This window comes from Pyrus communis, chromosome 5 (assembly GCF_041283825.1).
Source record: "Pyrus communis isolate YQ-2024b chromosome 5, ASM4128382v1, whole genome shotgun sequence".
Lineage (NCBI taxonomy): Eukaryota > Viridiplantae > Streptophyta > Magnoliopsida > Rosales > Rosaceae > Pyrus > Pyrus communis.
In genome coordinates, this window is record NC_142569.1 from 4,751,333 (window position 1) to 4,767,646 (window position 16,314).

The 16,314-nt window shown below is 38.5% G+C and overlaps 3 protein-coding genes across 3 annotated transcripts; 2 read left to right on the forward strand and 1 right to left on the reverse strand.

Annotated features, from left to right (window-relative positions):
- The first annotated feature begins 1,220 nt into the window (after positions 1–1,220).
- LOC137728359 (uncharacterized) lies at positions 1,221–4,634 on the forward strand. Its single transcript, XM_088693878.1, has one exon. It carries the CDS (start codon positions 2,692–2,694, stop codon positions 4,357–4,359), a length of 1,668 nt encoding a protein of 555 aa, XP_088550004.1. The 5' UTR covers positions 1,221–2,691; the 3' UTR covers positions 4,360–4,634.
- A 2,945-nt stretch (positions 4,635–7,579) lies between these two features.
- LOC137725550 (pyruvate dehydrogenase E1 component subunit beta-3, chloroplastic) lies at positions 7,580–10,544 on the reverse strand. Its single transcript, XM_068464275.2, has 4 exons — positions 10,008–10,544; positions 9,806–9,909; positions 9,648–9,691; positions 7,580–8,825 (listed from the first exon to the last, which is right to left on the reverse strand). The coding sequence occupies exons 1-4, from the start codon at positions 10,105–10,107 to the stop codon at positions 7,853–7,855; spliced, it is 1,221 nt and encodes a 406-aa protein (XP_068320376.1). The 5' UTR covers positions 10,108–10,544; the 3' UTR covers positions 7,580–7,852.
- A 1,316-nt stretch (positions 10,545–11,860) lies between these two features.
- On the forward strand, positions 11,861–14,718 carry LOC137726492 (uncharacterized). Its single transcript, XM_068465425.2, has 5 exons — positions 11,861–12,226; positions 12,326–12,431; positions 12,573–12,665; positions 13,355–13,555; positions 13,782–14,718. The coding sequence occupies exons 1-5, from the start codon at positions 11,931–11,933 to the stop codon at positions 14,010–14,012; spliced, it is 927 nt and encodes a 308-aa protein (XP_068321526.2). The 5' UTR covers positions 11,861–11,930; the 3' UTR covers positions 14,013–14,718.
- Positions 14,719–16,314: the final 1,596 nt, after the last annotated feature.

The following is a 16,314-nucleotide window of genomic DNA, read 5'->3' on the forward strand; positions in this document are numbered from 1 at the left end:
TTCAAGCGCATAAGAGGTTTTTTTTTTTCCCTTTTTTCCAACAGGATCACTGAGCATATGATAAGATGAATTTGTGTTATATATATAGTCATCTCCATGATCTGAGGAGTTAACAGATCTTGTGCACAAGTGGGATTTCTGTTGCCAGGCTAGGCATGAGCACTCGACATGCATGTCCTAACATTAACTATTGCCTCTTACTAGCTAAGACTAAGCGAATATTTTTTCGGGGTGACGTGTTGAACAAGCTAGAATAAATATTGGGGTCTGATATCCACACATCCCTTTTTACTCATCCCACACCCTTTTGGTTTTTAACCGTCGGATCGGATGAATTAAAGAAGATCAACGGACATAAATTAACAAGGGTGTGTGAGAAGTAAAAAGGGGTGTATGGATAGCACACCCCTAAATATTTGTCTAGGGTTTCGGAGAAATTATCATGTACTTGGCATCTACATGGTCTAAAATAGATTCTACCATGATCATTCATCGAAGCATCCACAACAGAGCCAGAAAACAAACAGTAACAAGCTTAGGGCTAGTTTGGTATTGATGTGCTTTGAAAAAAAACTGTTTCTGCTGTGCTGTGAGAATAAGCTCATTTTTTATACTTCATGTTTTCAGCTTTTTTTTCACCCAAAACTGTGAAAATAAACTGTTTTTAAGTATTTACCAAACACATTTTTGAGCTCAGCTTTTTTTTATATCCACTTTTTATAAAAGCATCTCAGTACCAAACCAATACTTAATCAGTTGGTACATATGTTGTAAAGGACAATCATCATTTGGAAATGCTACCAAGTCCCAATTTCTCTCACATCCACAAACGTGTGTATCACTTGTCACATACCAGGGCCACTCATTTATCAATTCAATGTATAATCCCCAGAAAATTTATTCGAAACTTACAAAAGAATAATTGATCACGTTGCTTTCCGGCCAAGTGAGTGACTCCATCTATATCCCGATTGCTATCTGCGGGGCCACTATTCTCAACTACAAGAGAATAATGCGAGACTACATACAGAAAGAGGGACGATATGGATATTTAGAGTCGTTTTCATGAAGGGTCAAGGTGTTACGCTCCAACTGGTTCCCCAGATCCACAATGTGACATTGCCCTACTGCGTAATGCACTATATGTACTCCTCCACGTAGAGCCACATGCATCCAACATTCACTACAACTATCAAAAGTCCTCATATATACCCCTACACAGATAGAATATTAGTGACTTTGATGTAGTGCTGCAGAGTCTTTACAAGGGACGACAGTTGCTTGATAAAGAAGATAGAATATTAATTTTCATATGTATATTCAGTTCAAATAACAAGTCAGGTTTCAATTATTGACAAAACTAATTGGTGCGCATATGTTGATCATTACGGGCAGCAGGGCAAAGTGAAAGATCTAATAATGCAGGTTGCAGGACATTTACAAGGTGTGGAAAGCAAGCATGCATGCATGAAGGGACGGATCTACAGAGGGTCCTGGGAGGTCCCAGGACCCCTCGGCCATCCTAAAATGTTGCTAGAAATTTTCCGGAGGACCCCTCGTACTTGAACACGAGGCCTGTGCAGACTGTCTGTGTTGCTGCAGCAGCAGCTTGCAGGTTGCAACGGAGAAGAAGAAAACAGGGGAGAAGAAAGAAAACAGGGCATTTAAAAAAATTGGTCCAAAACGCAGTGTTTTGGCCTTTTTTTTTTTTTTTTTTTTTTTGTTAAACCAATGAGACAAACGTTTGCAATTGGTCCACCATTTGCAACATGATTACATATTCTTTTTGAAAGTCTAGCCCCACATGGGCCATCTTTCCCGTCTCCCTTTCACTTCTCCTTTCCCCGTTCCACTGCTTTTCCCCCTAATCCCCCCATCTTTCTTATATTCACCCAAAACCCTAAATTTCTAATCCCACCCAATCCCATATTATAATTACATTACTCCAATATTATACCTCCACTTGTTTCAATTCTCCAAGCCACCACTATTTGGTTCCAAATTCAAGTAAGTTTTTTGGTATTCTAATATAATCTCAATTAAATTATATTAGATATTGGTGGAGATTTTTAGTCTATTATTGATATGATTGTTGATGTGTTTTATGTTTGTATACTCATTTTATAATTGAAATTTAGATGGAATTTTTGTTTATTGGTTGATTGGTATATGTTTTGTGTTTTTGGTTAAATGTGTAGTTTAGAAATAAGAAATATGGAAAGATTTTTCAAGCCAAAGCCAATAGCACCATCTACTTGTTCGGGTAGTTCGAGCTCAAGACAAAATGAGTGTGATATTGATTTTAATAATCTTGAGAGAGACCCGGGAAAAAGAATTCGAATGAAGGACTATACTTTTAATATTCAAGATGAGGTCCGCAGAGCATATTTGCAAATGGGACCTTGTAGGCCTACAAAGTATGAGTTCCCATACACTTTGCATGCAAAGAAAAAGCGATGATTTGTTGTTTCGTGGTTTGAAGAATATGATTGGTTGGAGTATAGTATATCTAAAGATGTGGCATTTTGTCTTCATTGCTATCTCTTTAAAATCAACTTTTCACAATTAGGAAGCGATGCCTTCACTGGGGTAGGCTTTAAGAAATGGAAGAATGCAAGAGAATGTTTTGACAAACATGTTGGTCCTATTGGTAGTTTCCACAATAAAGCTAGAGAAGCGGCTAGTTATCTAATGAACCAAAAGACACATATTGAAGTAGTTGTGATCAAACAATCAGAAGAAGAGTGTATGAAATATCGTCTTTGCTTGAATGCATCAATAGATTGCACTAAGTTCTTGTTGCGACAAGGCCTTCCTTTTCGTGGCCGTGATGAAAGTGACACTTCGAATAATAGGGGGAATTATTTAGAGCTCTTGCAATTCCTTGCAGATCATGATGAGAAAATAAAGGAAGTTGTGTTGGAAAATGCTCCGGGAAATCTCAAGCTAATAGCTCCTTCAATTCAAAAAGATATTGTCAATTCATGTGCCTTCGAAACTATTAAGGCTATTATGAAAGAAGTGAAAGAGAGTAAATTCTTTTCTATAATGGTAGATGAATCACGTGATATTTCAACAAAGGAGCAAATGGCGGTGATTTTGCGTTATGTGGACAACAAAGGTCAAGTAATTGAAAGGTTCGTGGGAGTCCAACATGTTACCGAAACAACTTCAAGTAAACTAAAGGAGTCCATTGATGAGTTCTTGAAACTACATGACTTGAGCTACTCCAACCTACGAGGTCAAGGTTATGATGGTGCGAGTAATATGAGAGGTGAGTTCAATGGCCTTAAAAAAAAAAATTTGGATGAAGAAAGTTGTGCATTCTATGTTCATTGTTTTGCTCATCAACTACAATTAGCTCTTGTTGCCGTAGCAAAGAAAAACTCCGATGTTGCCGCTTTTTTCACATTGACTAATAGTTTGGCAAATGTTGTTGGATGCTCATGTAAGCGTCGTGATGCACTTAGAGAGAAACAACAAGAAAATCTCTTGAAAGCTATTGAAAATGACTATCTTGAAACGGGGCAAGGGTTAAATCAAGAAACTAGTCTCAAACGTGTTGGGGATACACGGTGGAATTCACATTATGGTGCTTTGATTAGTTTGATTACAATGTTCTCATCTGTGGTGGATGTGCTTGACATGATTGTTGAAGATTGCTACAATGATAGTGCTGGTGAAGCAAAAAGGTTATTAAAAGATTTACAATCTTTTGAGTTTGTGCTCCTCCTCTTTTTGATGAAATCCATATTAGGAGTTACAAACGATTTGTCACAAGCATTGCAAAAAAAAGATCAAGAGATTGTGAATGCAATGGCTTTAGTCAAGACATGTAAAGAACAACTATGTTGCATGAGGAATGATGAAAATTTTGATCTTTTGGTTGATAAAGTATCATCTTTTTGTGTTGAACATGAAATTGAGGTGCCTAATATGAATGATTTATATGTCATTCAAGGGAAGTCATTACGTAAGGCTCCAAGAAAGACCAATCATCATCATTACAAAGTGGAGCTCTTTTTCGAGGTCATTGATTTCCAACTTACAGAATTAGATGATCGCTTCGCTGAAGGTAATACCGAATTGCTTATTTGCTTGGCATGCTTGAGTCCGAATGATTCATTTGTAGCTTTTGATAAAGAGAAGCTTGTTCACCTTGCTCATATGTATCCTAAAGATTTCACGGATCGAGATAGATCGGCACTTCAAGATCAACTTGATATTTACATTCATTTTGTGCGTTCTGATAATGATTTTTCTCAATTGCGGGGAATTAATGAGCTTGCTAAGAAAATGGTGGAGAAAGGGTTGCATCGAACATTTGCATATGTATATTTGCTTGTTCAGTTGGCTTAGGTTTTACCGGTTGCAACTGCTTCAGTGGAGAGGACATTTTCCGCTATAAATATCATTAAGGGTCCACTTCGCAACAAAATGGGAGATCATGGTTGAGTGACAACTTAGTTGTTTACATTGAGAAAGATGTTTTTTCATGTATTGGTAATGAAGCTATCATGGAACATTTTCAGACCATGAAACCTCGTCGTGGACGCTTGAATTAGGATTTTATAGCTTGTAATATTGTTATGCAAATGATTTTTGAATAAAATGTATTATATTTAACTTTTCAATGTTATTTTTGTCTATAAATTTTTTAACCTTTATTATTGGGACCCCCCGAGTTTAAAATCCTGGATCCGCCACTGTGCATGATGTCTGAAAACTAGGGTTCTTTAACGAGCATATATATAAGCAGATCCCAAAATTAAGGCAGAAAAAGAAACACGTTTACTAAGAGATGAACGGCTGAAAAATGTCAAAAGTTATGCCAAAGAACAAATCATATCCAATAATTATGATAATATCTACAGATTAATGCCAAAAGTTGGCACAACGAACATATCATATATCCAAAAATCTAATGCAATCTCACCCCACATTCCAACTTCGATTCCTCCTCCACATGGTTGTAATTATAAATGAAAATTTAGACGGCGCCATGTCTGAAAGAACAGCCATTTTGTGTACTCGAAGACAAAGTAAAACATTTGATCCCAACAAATTGCATGCCATGCACCCACCATATACATATTGATATATATATATATATATATATATATATATATATATATATATATTTATGTATATCTGATCGATATGTTCATGCATGCATATGGTTCAACTTAAAGGTCTTTGCTCTTTTGTTTCCTTGACGCCTATGCAGGAAACTAATATGCAAAGATTAATCACACTACTGGCTAGGCATGGGATTTACATGTTAGCAGATAACACAGCATGCCCATGTTCATGTGTGACAAGTTCCACGAGGACATGTTTAAGCATGTTTTTATATGGATCAAAGTCATCATATACAAGTTGGCTGAAATGTCTGTCAATTGTTCTGTAGGAAAGCCAATCACTCTCCACTCTCAGTTCCACTAATATATTCTCACTGTATTAGATTTGATGAATTGTTATTAGCACACTAACACAGTCATCTTTCACTTTTTTAAATGAAAAAATAATAAAGGAACATGTGAGTACTATTTTGGCGTATCAATAACAAGTGAATTAACTTGAGATCTGTCACTTATAAATGGAGAATAACATCACTAAAATGTAGTGTTAGCTAGTTACAAGTGAAGAATAAATATAACTAAATTGTAGTGCTAGTGGCAATTTTAAAATTGATTTTCATTAGTTTGGAAATTAAACTGACTATTTTATCTTCACGTCCGTAGATTATATATATATTTTTTCTTCTCTATTTATATGAGTATGTTGGAGATTAGTTGAGATAAGTGGAATATAGAAACAAACAAATTGAATAGCTAGCAATACCATTAATGTAATCCCCATTGGTTAGGCATTACAATATGGCATTGTTATGAATAATAATACTGATAGAAATCTAGGCGAGTTTGATTTTGTTCCAACCATTCCACATGGGTGGATCTTGTTGCGGATTTATAAATTATAATACAATTAATTAACAACATTTTTGTCGAAGGATTCATTTCCCGGATTTTGGGTATGAAAATCCACATGAGAAGCATAATCCCCAGTTGTCAATTTGGTATGTTAATTAAGAAACAAAATCACATACATGTATGGTATCACTGACAACTTTAATACAAATCCCAAATAAAAAGTAAGAGAATATTCTTGTGTAGCCAACAATGGTTGGTTGAGTTAGTACTGATCGTTTTCTTCACTAGACCAAGGTCTAGATTCGAGTCCCACTACCGGCAAGTGAGCAATCCTTCTTTGTGGGCAATCTGTAAAAACCAAAAAAGAACTAAGACCCCCTCTGTAAGTCCTCAAAGAGACTTGTGATATGCCTTAGCCTGAGATGGGGTAATCTCTCCTCCCCTAAACTTTTCATCATCAACATGAACATCCTTATGTAGTTCTTTCGGTTCAAACTAGTTTAAACTGTGACAACTTACAAGAGTCTTGTTCTCTTGGTCATTTATGTTTGGAATTGACATCCTATGTTATAAATGAATTTTTTTTTATGATTTAATTTCAACTGTTAACTGTTAAGATCAAAATCGAGAGTGAAGAATTGTGCGTTATTTGATCCCTTGGTGACCAGGAGAACACTTCTTACATTTAGAACTTTACCAAAAGATATTTTGTACGCTTTATTTGTAGAACGAAATCCAAACCACACTCATAACATAATATCTACAATATTGTTATGTTACTTATTGGGGATTCAACTTCTCAAAGTGGCTCTTAGGTTTTTAGTCTCTAAAGGTTCATTTGTTGTACTGGACTATTTCGGATTAGACTGGCTTCAAAGACTAAGCTGAATTTGCTTAGCATGAACTAACCAGTATATGAACAATAAAAAATGTAGATAGTTGATGGTGGGTTTTAGATTTGGGGTGTCGGCTTTTAGTCTAACCTGGTTCTGGAGGAGATCGACGAAACGATGATGTATAAGTCAGCAACAGGAGGCTACAACAAACTACGCTATTTGCGAAAGGATGAAGTTGTAAGCGAGGATTAGATTAGATAACACAACTTAGCGAGGCGTTTAGTCGACACGAGTCAGACTTCGCGTCATGTTTGCTAGTCTTGTCTCACGCCAAACATGCGATTGCTATCAATTTTTCCCAAAAAAAATAAAAAATAAAAAAAAATAATAATAGCGATTGCGATCCCAGCGTAGCCAGTCCCCCTAAGGAGGCCTAACAAACGGGGCCTAAAAGTCTGAACCATTCTCACTTCTTGGGGACTCAGCTGACCTAATGGGCAAGTCAAATTGGACACAGCAGGCCATGGTAGGCCTTTCCTTGGCCCATCTACAATTGGGACCAGTAGATCTTACAGCTAGTTTGGGCTGCCATATTATCAACCAAATTATCAGAAAGCCCATTAAGTTCAAAAACTCAAGGATAAAGAATGTTTACTCGAGCAGAAAAAATCAAAAGCGCTTCTATGAGCGCTTTCTGAATGGTGTTTTTTTCAGGAAATATTTCCAAGTGCTTGAATAAAACCGTCCCTGAGATTTACCAATTATTCCAAACAGCAAAGTAAAAAGGATAAAACCAAGAAGTCATGAAAAAAAGACAAACGAATGGAACCTCACACTCAATTTAGCAATTGGACCTATCTATTACATGGGTAAATTTAAATCAATAATCCTTATTCGCACCGTTCTACAGGATAAACGTGATCTTACATGCGATTATGATTAATAAAAACAAACAAGCTTGTACCGCTTTGAACAGTTGCAAATTTTCGGGCAACACAAAACTGCTAAAGAAATCTGAAATTAACTGGAGATTGCTAGAAAAGCTGCTCAGAAAGAGAGGTAAGTTAATGCTGCTGCAATTACTTACTGGCAGAGTTTCTCAACCGCCGTCACAATCTGGGCAGGTTGAACAACAGTCACTTCCTCCAACGTTGCAGCATATGGAGTGGGCACATCCTGTGAAGACAGGCACATGATAGGGGCATCTAAATAATCATGGAAGTTCTCGGTGATTGCGGCTGTCAAACTAGCACCAATTCCACCTGTCCTCATGCACTCCTCCACAATCAGCACGCGGTGTGTTTTCTTCACTGAGTTCCCAATGGTGTGAAGATCAAATGGCTTCAACGACCTAATATCAATCACTTCGGGATCATAACCCTTGTTCACCAAAGTTTTGGCAGCCTGCATCACATGATACCTCATCCGAGAATATGTCAAGATAGTGACATGCTCCCCAGGCCTGACCATCTCAGCTTCTTCAAGATTGCACACATACTCTTCGTCTGGAATTCTCTCCTTGAGATTGTACAGCAACACATGCTCAAACAGAATCACTGGGTTATCACTTCGAATGGCAGCTTTCATCAAACCCTTGGCATTGTAAGGGGTTGAGCATGCAACCATTTGAATTCCGGGAATAGATTGAAAATAGGACTCAAGACGTTGCGAGTGCTCAGCCCCAAGTTGCCTTCCTACTCCACCAGGACCTCGGATAACCACTGGGATTTTAAACTGACCACCAGAAGTGTAGTGGAGCATACCACAGTTGTTGGAGATCTGGTTAAAAGCCAGCAGAAGAAATCCCATGTTCATGCCCTCAATAATTGGTCTTAGACCAGTCATGGCAGCTCCAATACCCATACCTGTAAAGGAGTTCTCAGCGATAGGAGTATCAAGAACCCTGAGATCCCCATACTTATCGGCCAGGCCCTTGGTCACCTTGTACGATCCTCCATAGTGGCCCACATCTTCACCCATTACACATACAGTGGGATCCCTGGCCATCTCTTCTTCCAATCCTTCTCGCAAGGCTTCGAAAAGCAGAAGTTCATGGCTGAGGAAAGAATGTTTGTCTTGTTAATTCACACCTCAACGAGTATAAGAGGAACTATATAACTATCAAAACTATACTACGATCCTAAGTGATTCTCTTGTCCAAGTATATCACTTCACCAATAAACCACTTATCAATTTCAAGCAAAGAAAACTGCAGAGAATATGTAAGTACTATACGGTGACAACTCACAAGAAACTGTTAGAGCGAGTAATGAATAGGACAATATGCAGGGGAAAGAGAAAAACTAAAAGTAAATTCAATACATTTCTTTTTTATCAACAAATTCAATACATTCCAATTCAAAGGATATCAACGGACAAGAAACATCCAGTATGACGTGTATCTACCCATCTTTTTCATCTAATCAAGGAAATTAAAAGCTGCACAAACTAAACAATATCGTGAATTCTAAATATAAATTCATGGTTTCATTCTGAACCTTGCAATTACAGTTGACATGCAAAGCCTTGTTGTAAAAAATTCAAATTTTCACGATTGCATGCAGTATAAATGCGATTCACATCTTATATCTACAAACCCTGTTTCCACAATAGCTTCTATTTTACTCCCAAAAAAAAAAAAAAATTATTGCATACAAAACACAAATTAATCACACAATTCATCCAAATATACTCGAAAATGTTCAGATGATGAATCGGAACAAGAGTCACTCAAGGTCGAATCCTATCCTAACATTCCTCAACATTGAATTACACGCATAACCCACAAATTAATAGTAGTAAAATGTGAACTATTTATGTATGAGTATCGAGTTTAGCTAAAACTAGAGCTCAAAAATTAGCAAATACAAAAACATACCCAGGTTTCGATGTGGTCGAAGCTGCAGCGCCATCAGCTTTGGTCTAAAAAAGATAAACACCCAACAACTAAATTCAGAACTCCAGGCATTACAGATAATAACAAAATCCGAAATCAATTCCAAAAGTTAAAGAGAGAAAGGAAAGAAGATGATTAACTGCAACAGCATTGGTAATCAGCTGATCAGCCCGGCGAGGCTTCGAATTCGAACCCGAGCTGACCCCGGCGTCAGATCTGACAACAAAGAAGCTCGCTTTCCTCCCTGAATCAAATCAAAACACAAAAATTAGCAAAATTTTAAAAAGAAAATCAACGGCGCCGGAGACGGAAAGGCAAAGAAAGCGGAGTACGGCGGCCGACCTGGGAGGGATCTGCGGGAAGGTAGGTGGAGCTTCCTGGAATTGACGGAGGAGACCGAGAGAGCGGCAGCAGCTCCGAAGCACTGAGAGACGGCGGCCATCGGGAAAATTCGGAATTCGTTCTCGAAATTCGACACTGCAATTCCGAGAAATCCCGAACCGATTGGGGAAATTGGAGCGAATGAAGTGGAACCGGAGCGGGAGAGGAAGCTTATATAAGGATTTGGGCGGAGGGATTGAGAAATGGGTTCGGCGATTTAACTGAGAGAGACTCGTGCACTCAGTGTGTCCCGCTTAGTTTTCATCGCCTCCATCTAGGTTTATGATCCCCTGCATGCGGGTGTTGGAGTAGGGTTGTAGAGAATCAGCCACGTAATCGGAAAAGGTCACTGAAATTACGATATTAGAGCAATGTGATGACGTGGATGGTTGTGAGTGGGTGTGCGGGATGTCGGGGGAGGTTGTTGGATGGTGTGAATTAAAGTTGCCGTTGAAGGTGTTGCTGTGTGAGGCACTTGTTGGTTAACCAACTGAAGATATGTTTCTTGAAGGAATCGGACGGCTCAAAATTTATTGGGTTTAAATGGGCCGGCCCACCTTGGTACTGGACTTTTGGATTTGGGCAGTGTTTCGGTCGGCCCACTTAATAGATTAATTGTGCTTGGGCCCATCCACTTAATAAAACATTAACTCCAGCCCTGCTCGCAACCCTAATTATTAGGACATGAGTCGTGCAGGGCCGGATCACCAAATGAGTCGACCTAAGCAAACCGAACTTTACTTGTTTTACAAAATCTTATTTAAATATGTTATTAAGCTAAACATCCCTAAACGGTCGACTTAAAATGTATGTTTGTAATTAGAAAAAAATGAATAAATCAAATTATTCATATATGGGCCCATAAGTCAACCCATGTTACATGTGGTGGTTCTTGTTAATGGAAGAGAATCCTCTTCGAATTCATTTTGTGATGATTCTAGAAATTTCTATTGTTGCAATGTTCCATATTAATCGTATCAATGAGAAAAGAAGAGTTTCACTTCAACTAAAACCGAGGTCTTTTGTGATAAAACTCCACACCTGACGGACTGTGCATGTGGTAATTACCAAGTTGGAGACAATATCAGTGTTGTTGGAAGTGGGTCATATGGCTCGTCTCTCTGATAATTCTACATGGTATCAGAGCTAGAGGACAATATCGGTGTTGTTGGAAGTGGGTCATATGACCCATCTCTCTGATAATTGTACATGGTATCAAAGCTAGGGAGTGGGCCCCGTACTGTACAACCACGTCATGGGTGGATCCCATTGGCCCCACGCGATGATGGTGAGTCCCATGGCCCTGCTTAGAGGGTGAGTCCTCTTGACTCCATGTGGTTGTTGATGTGTGGATCTCCTACATGTGACACACTAATTGGGTCCCACATGAGGGGGCGTGTTGAAATGTTTCACGTCGACCGTATCAATGAGAAAAGAAGAGTTTAAATATCTTAACCGCACTCCAACTAAAACCGAGGTCTTTTATGATGAAACCTCACACCTGACGAATTGTGCAGGTGGTAATTACCAAGTTGAGGACAATATCGGTGTTGTTGGAAGTGGGCCTTATGGCCCGTTTCTCTGATAATTCTACACCCACATCTTAGTCATTCATCATACATTGTGCAGTCAGTTTTCATAAGATATTATTTGTGTTTAATTTAAAATAAAAAAAATCCAATGATTTATAATGGCACGATATACAATGAAATAGTTAAGATTTGGATATCACTATAATTTCCACAAAATGGATTCGGATGGAATCCAATTCCATTGTTAGTAGTCTCTTGACCTTTGTCCAATAAAAAAATAATTATTTTCAGACAAATTAGTCCACTGGAATGGAAATAAAGGAGAAATCCAGAGAAAAAAGGCGCGTGGACAATGGAGGTATTCTATCTGTTATGCTCAATCCTCTCCACCTTCCTCACTTCTCTCACTCTCTCCCTCCTCCTCCCATTCCACACCCTCCTCCACCGCTTCTCTTCACGCGCCGCCTCTTCCTCTTCCACCTCCCTCTACGAAGGCACCGTCTGGCACGAGCGCCGCCGTCCTGTTCACCACTCTTTTCGCTATGCCGTCCGCTACGCGCTCATTGACCTCGACCACACGCCGCAACCCCTCCCCAACCACCTCTCCGCCGACGAAGCTCGCCGAATTGCCGGCACCGGTGGCCGAACGTAATTATTAGCTTAACTATCACTTGGGTTTTGCTTTTGGTTAATTAAACAGGATCATAATTTCTGCGTTTGCTGATTAATTTGGTGTTTGATGAACAGCTTGCTTTTGACAATTCCGCAAAGCGTGGGATATGAGCAGAACCCACTGAGCTTGTACTACTGTTATGATGTTGGTGAGCAGCTTTTGAAAAAGTGCATTGCTGAGGTTTGCTTTTTTACTTTGCTGCTTGATTATGTTTAATTAAACATTGGAAAACTTACGTGCGAATCTCAGTTTAACACGCGTGCGGATTTATGTATTCGCTGCTGACCCTACCGTTGAATGCTGATATATATCTGAATTTAGGTAACCAACACACCATGGGGAGAAAGAGTGACATTTGTGTTCAACCCAAATTCTGATTTAGTGGCAAAACCATTACATGTCAGCCCCTTCATGGTATGTTACTGTTTTTTAGTAGTAATTTGATGTGCCTTAGTGGGATTAATTTGAACTGATTCTGTTTTGAAATGGATGAATTCGTCTATATCCTTGTTAAAATGTAACATCATTCGTTTGGTGGTGGCGTTTATTGATTGGAAAGACAGCGTCCTGATTCAGATGGTTAGATGCCCGATAGACGAAAAGGAAGCATATGAGGTTTCAGAAAGAAACATTGGTATTGGGAAATGTCATACCATATTGTTATGTAGTGTAGCAAACAATAAAGAAAATGAATCTTTGAGGGTACATTGAAGTAAGATCTTCCCGTGTTGTGACTGGAGAGGGAACGTGTTATGCATTTTGAAGCCAGATGGATAAGGGAAGATAGGAGCGGTTTTTGGAATCCCCGAATAAATGGGGTTGTAATTCCTGGCTTCTAATAGATGTTTTCTTGCTGGTACTTGGTCGAAATTTAGGAATTTCACACATTCCATTCTCATCAATAGGAAAAAAGTGTTCTAAAAACTCTGGTTAATTGAATTGACAAACTGTTGTGATCAACCATTTTAACTGAGTTTTACTGAAAAGTAATGCATTTTTTATGGTTTGTATGCTTTGCGCATTCTGCAGATATTAACTTAATCGAAAATCTAATAAGCAAAAAGAATTTGACTCTTTTGAGAAACCGCTTATGACATTTGCAGGATATGTTGGGGAATTGGAGTATCAGAGCAAATGCTCCCGAAGATGATCTATTTGTTTCAATTTCAGTTCAACACCCAAACCTTGGCAATTATTTCACAGCTACCCTAAAAGCCAAAAGGGTATCCTCAACTTCGGCATCTGATCACGCACTGTTCTTCTGGTTGATGCCGCATAAAGTTGCAGTGTGGATTTATTGGCATGTAAGTATAGTTAGATACTGCTTTATTTGGTCTTTGTAATCTAACTAAAAGAAAAAACCTTCATGAGTAACTACTTGCAGCAAGCTCGGTTACTAAATGCAGTTGCTAAACTTAGGAACTAATTCAAGATTTAATGGACTCTTCCAAGTTGAGATTATGTCAGCAGGATGCGTATCCGTCAAACATTGAATCAACTGATGTTTTTCTATTACCATTTGTATCTCAGGCCTTCAAACTGTGGTGGAAAAACGTGTCATTTGTCCAACATCCAAGGTACTCCAACCCTGCATATAGGGTGGAAGCTTTGGTACGTGATGAAAAACTTCAATGCTGTCCGGCTGTTGGATTTGGTGAAGATAAACGGCATCTGCAACTTGAAGGAAATGGTCAAGGATGTATGGCTAACAGTGGGGATCGTTTTTGTACATGGAGAGATGCTAAGTGGCCTTGGTGTTGATTCCAAAAGGTAGGACTAGCTTTGTCCTCTATGTTAACATGGGAAGCAAGCGGCGGAATTCAGTTATTCTTGTTTGTTTTTGTTCTTCCTGAAGTTTGGATTCATGGGAACTACGTAGGTCCGGTAGGCAAGGCCTTGGAAAGGACGTAATAATGCATGTTCTATCTTAGGTTGCAGTTAGATTTTAGGTTAAGCTCAAAGCTTAGGCTGCAATCGTGTTTATGTCTCGGTTTGGGACACAAATCGTGGCAAAGAAGTTTGGTTTCTCTGTATCTGCCTAGCTTTTTGGATTAGTTCAGCACCCTCCTGTCCTGAACATGAGCTGCTTCATACTCACACTATTTGTCGAAAACGTCGGATTCGTCTTTCTTTTTTCTTTTTATTGTTTCATGTAATTTTGTTTCTATATTTGATGGAATGGTAACTACCTTTAGTTTTGAGTGATATTCAAGTTGTGGGATATCAAATCAAAGCCAACCCACTTCATATGCTATGGGCAGCCTAAAATGCCTTAGAAATCAAGGGCCTTAATTCTTCAGAGCAACAAACTAGAAAAAGAAATACTCAAGGAGATGAGTTTATTCCCGTGACGAAAATATTTGGTTGCTTGTACGTATGGAGTTTATTTTTTTGTATATGCAAATCACAGTTTAATATGTATTCATACACTTATCATTTTGTATTTTTACTGATTCATTTTCTATGAGTGTCAAATTGTGGTTGACAATACATGCAACGATGAATGGCTCATGTAAAGAAGCCAAATAGTATTTAGCATTTAGAAAATTTTCAGTATACCTACCACACGGCTACATTATCCTATACTAAAACCCAAACTCGGGTGTACTGTTCACGGACAGTAAAGTGGCAAAAATGACCTCTGTTTGGTTTTCCACCATGCGTCTTTACTCTTGGTTGCACAGTTAAATGACGGAAATGCCCTCCTATGCCACGCGTCTATCATCGCCGGTTCTCCTGCTTCGATTTTGTTGGTTCTTTCTTTAGGGTTTTCTTTGGTTGTCTTGCCGTTCATACCTACTCTTGCCTTGCTTTTCTTTGTGCCTTAAATTTTCCTCTTGCACTGCTTCTGATTTTCCCATCTTTCTTTTGCCCCTGTGAATTAGCAAGTGTGCTTTTTGTGGTTCAAAAGGATTGGATTCCTAGAAATATCATTTTTGTCTCACGTTTTTTGGCGTTTGCTGGAAAAAAAAAAAAAGTTGAAATTGGTATTGTGCGATACCGTTATCGCAAAAACAGAGCGTTTTCTTTGAATCATTAGAGAGGAAGTCTTCTGGATCACATTTGTTGGGCGATTTTTTCGTCGATGCTCATGTCTTTTTTCCGGTGAGTTTTCTGATTTTTTTGCTTGCTGGTTGTTAATTTTTGTATTCCGTTTGGGATTTGTTAATTTCTTTTTGTGCATCTCAGTGTGTGATTCGATGTTTTAGATTGGGTTGGGTAGGCAGTATTATCATTTTAGACTTGGGAGGGGTGAGGGTTATAGTTGGTGAGATCGAGGGCCCGGTGTTTAGATTTGGTGAGGAAGTGTTACATAGAGAGAAAGAGAGAGGGAGGCGTGAACAAGGGCAAGTAAGACCTGTTCATACGAGATCTATAATTCTGTAAGTGTTACAGAGAGAAAAAGAGGGAGGGAGCAGTACGGATTGCAAAGATAGAAATAGAGAGGGATGAGCGAACAGTGCACTGTTTTTAGGGTGAGTGGTTTTGAAATTCCATGGTTTTGATTCTACTTGCAGCCTGAAGTGTGATTTTACATATGAAACTTCCAAGCTTTTTGATTAATCTTAAGCCAAATTGGTTAACTATGATTAAAGTAATTTTTTTTTTCTGGTTATGTAGCTGAAGTAGCTAGAAAGAACAATTGTGGCTTGAAGTCTTCGTATTTGAAAGTTGAATCTCAACCTTTGAAAGGCTTTGTAAACGTGTCATCGCGTGTGTAGCAGACCTTCATAGGAATTTGGGGTGAGTCTTCATTATCCAGTACATGTTACTTTGTTTCAGTTTGTTTATTTTCTTTAACATTTCTGAGCAATTTTTTGGAAGCCTAAATGATTCAGAATTGGAATTTATGTGTAAATTGATAAGTGTAGGTCTCATTATTCATTGTTGCTTACTCTTTTTGATGTAGGTCAGGTTATTCTGGAGGGAATATGAATATATTCATCACCTATGTGTATATGTTTCTGAGTCAATGTCCATTTTGTTTAATTTTGATAATTTTTGCTAAAGTTTGAAACTTTTGCTGATTTGGGTTATTGGGGATGCCCACTATGTGTTGATA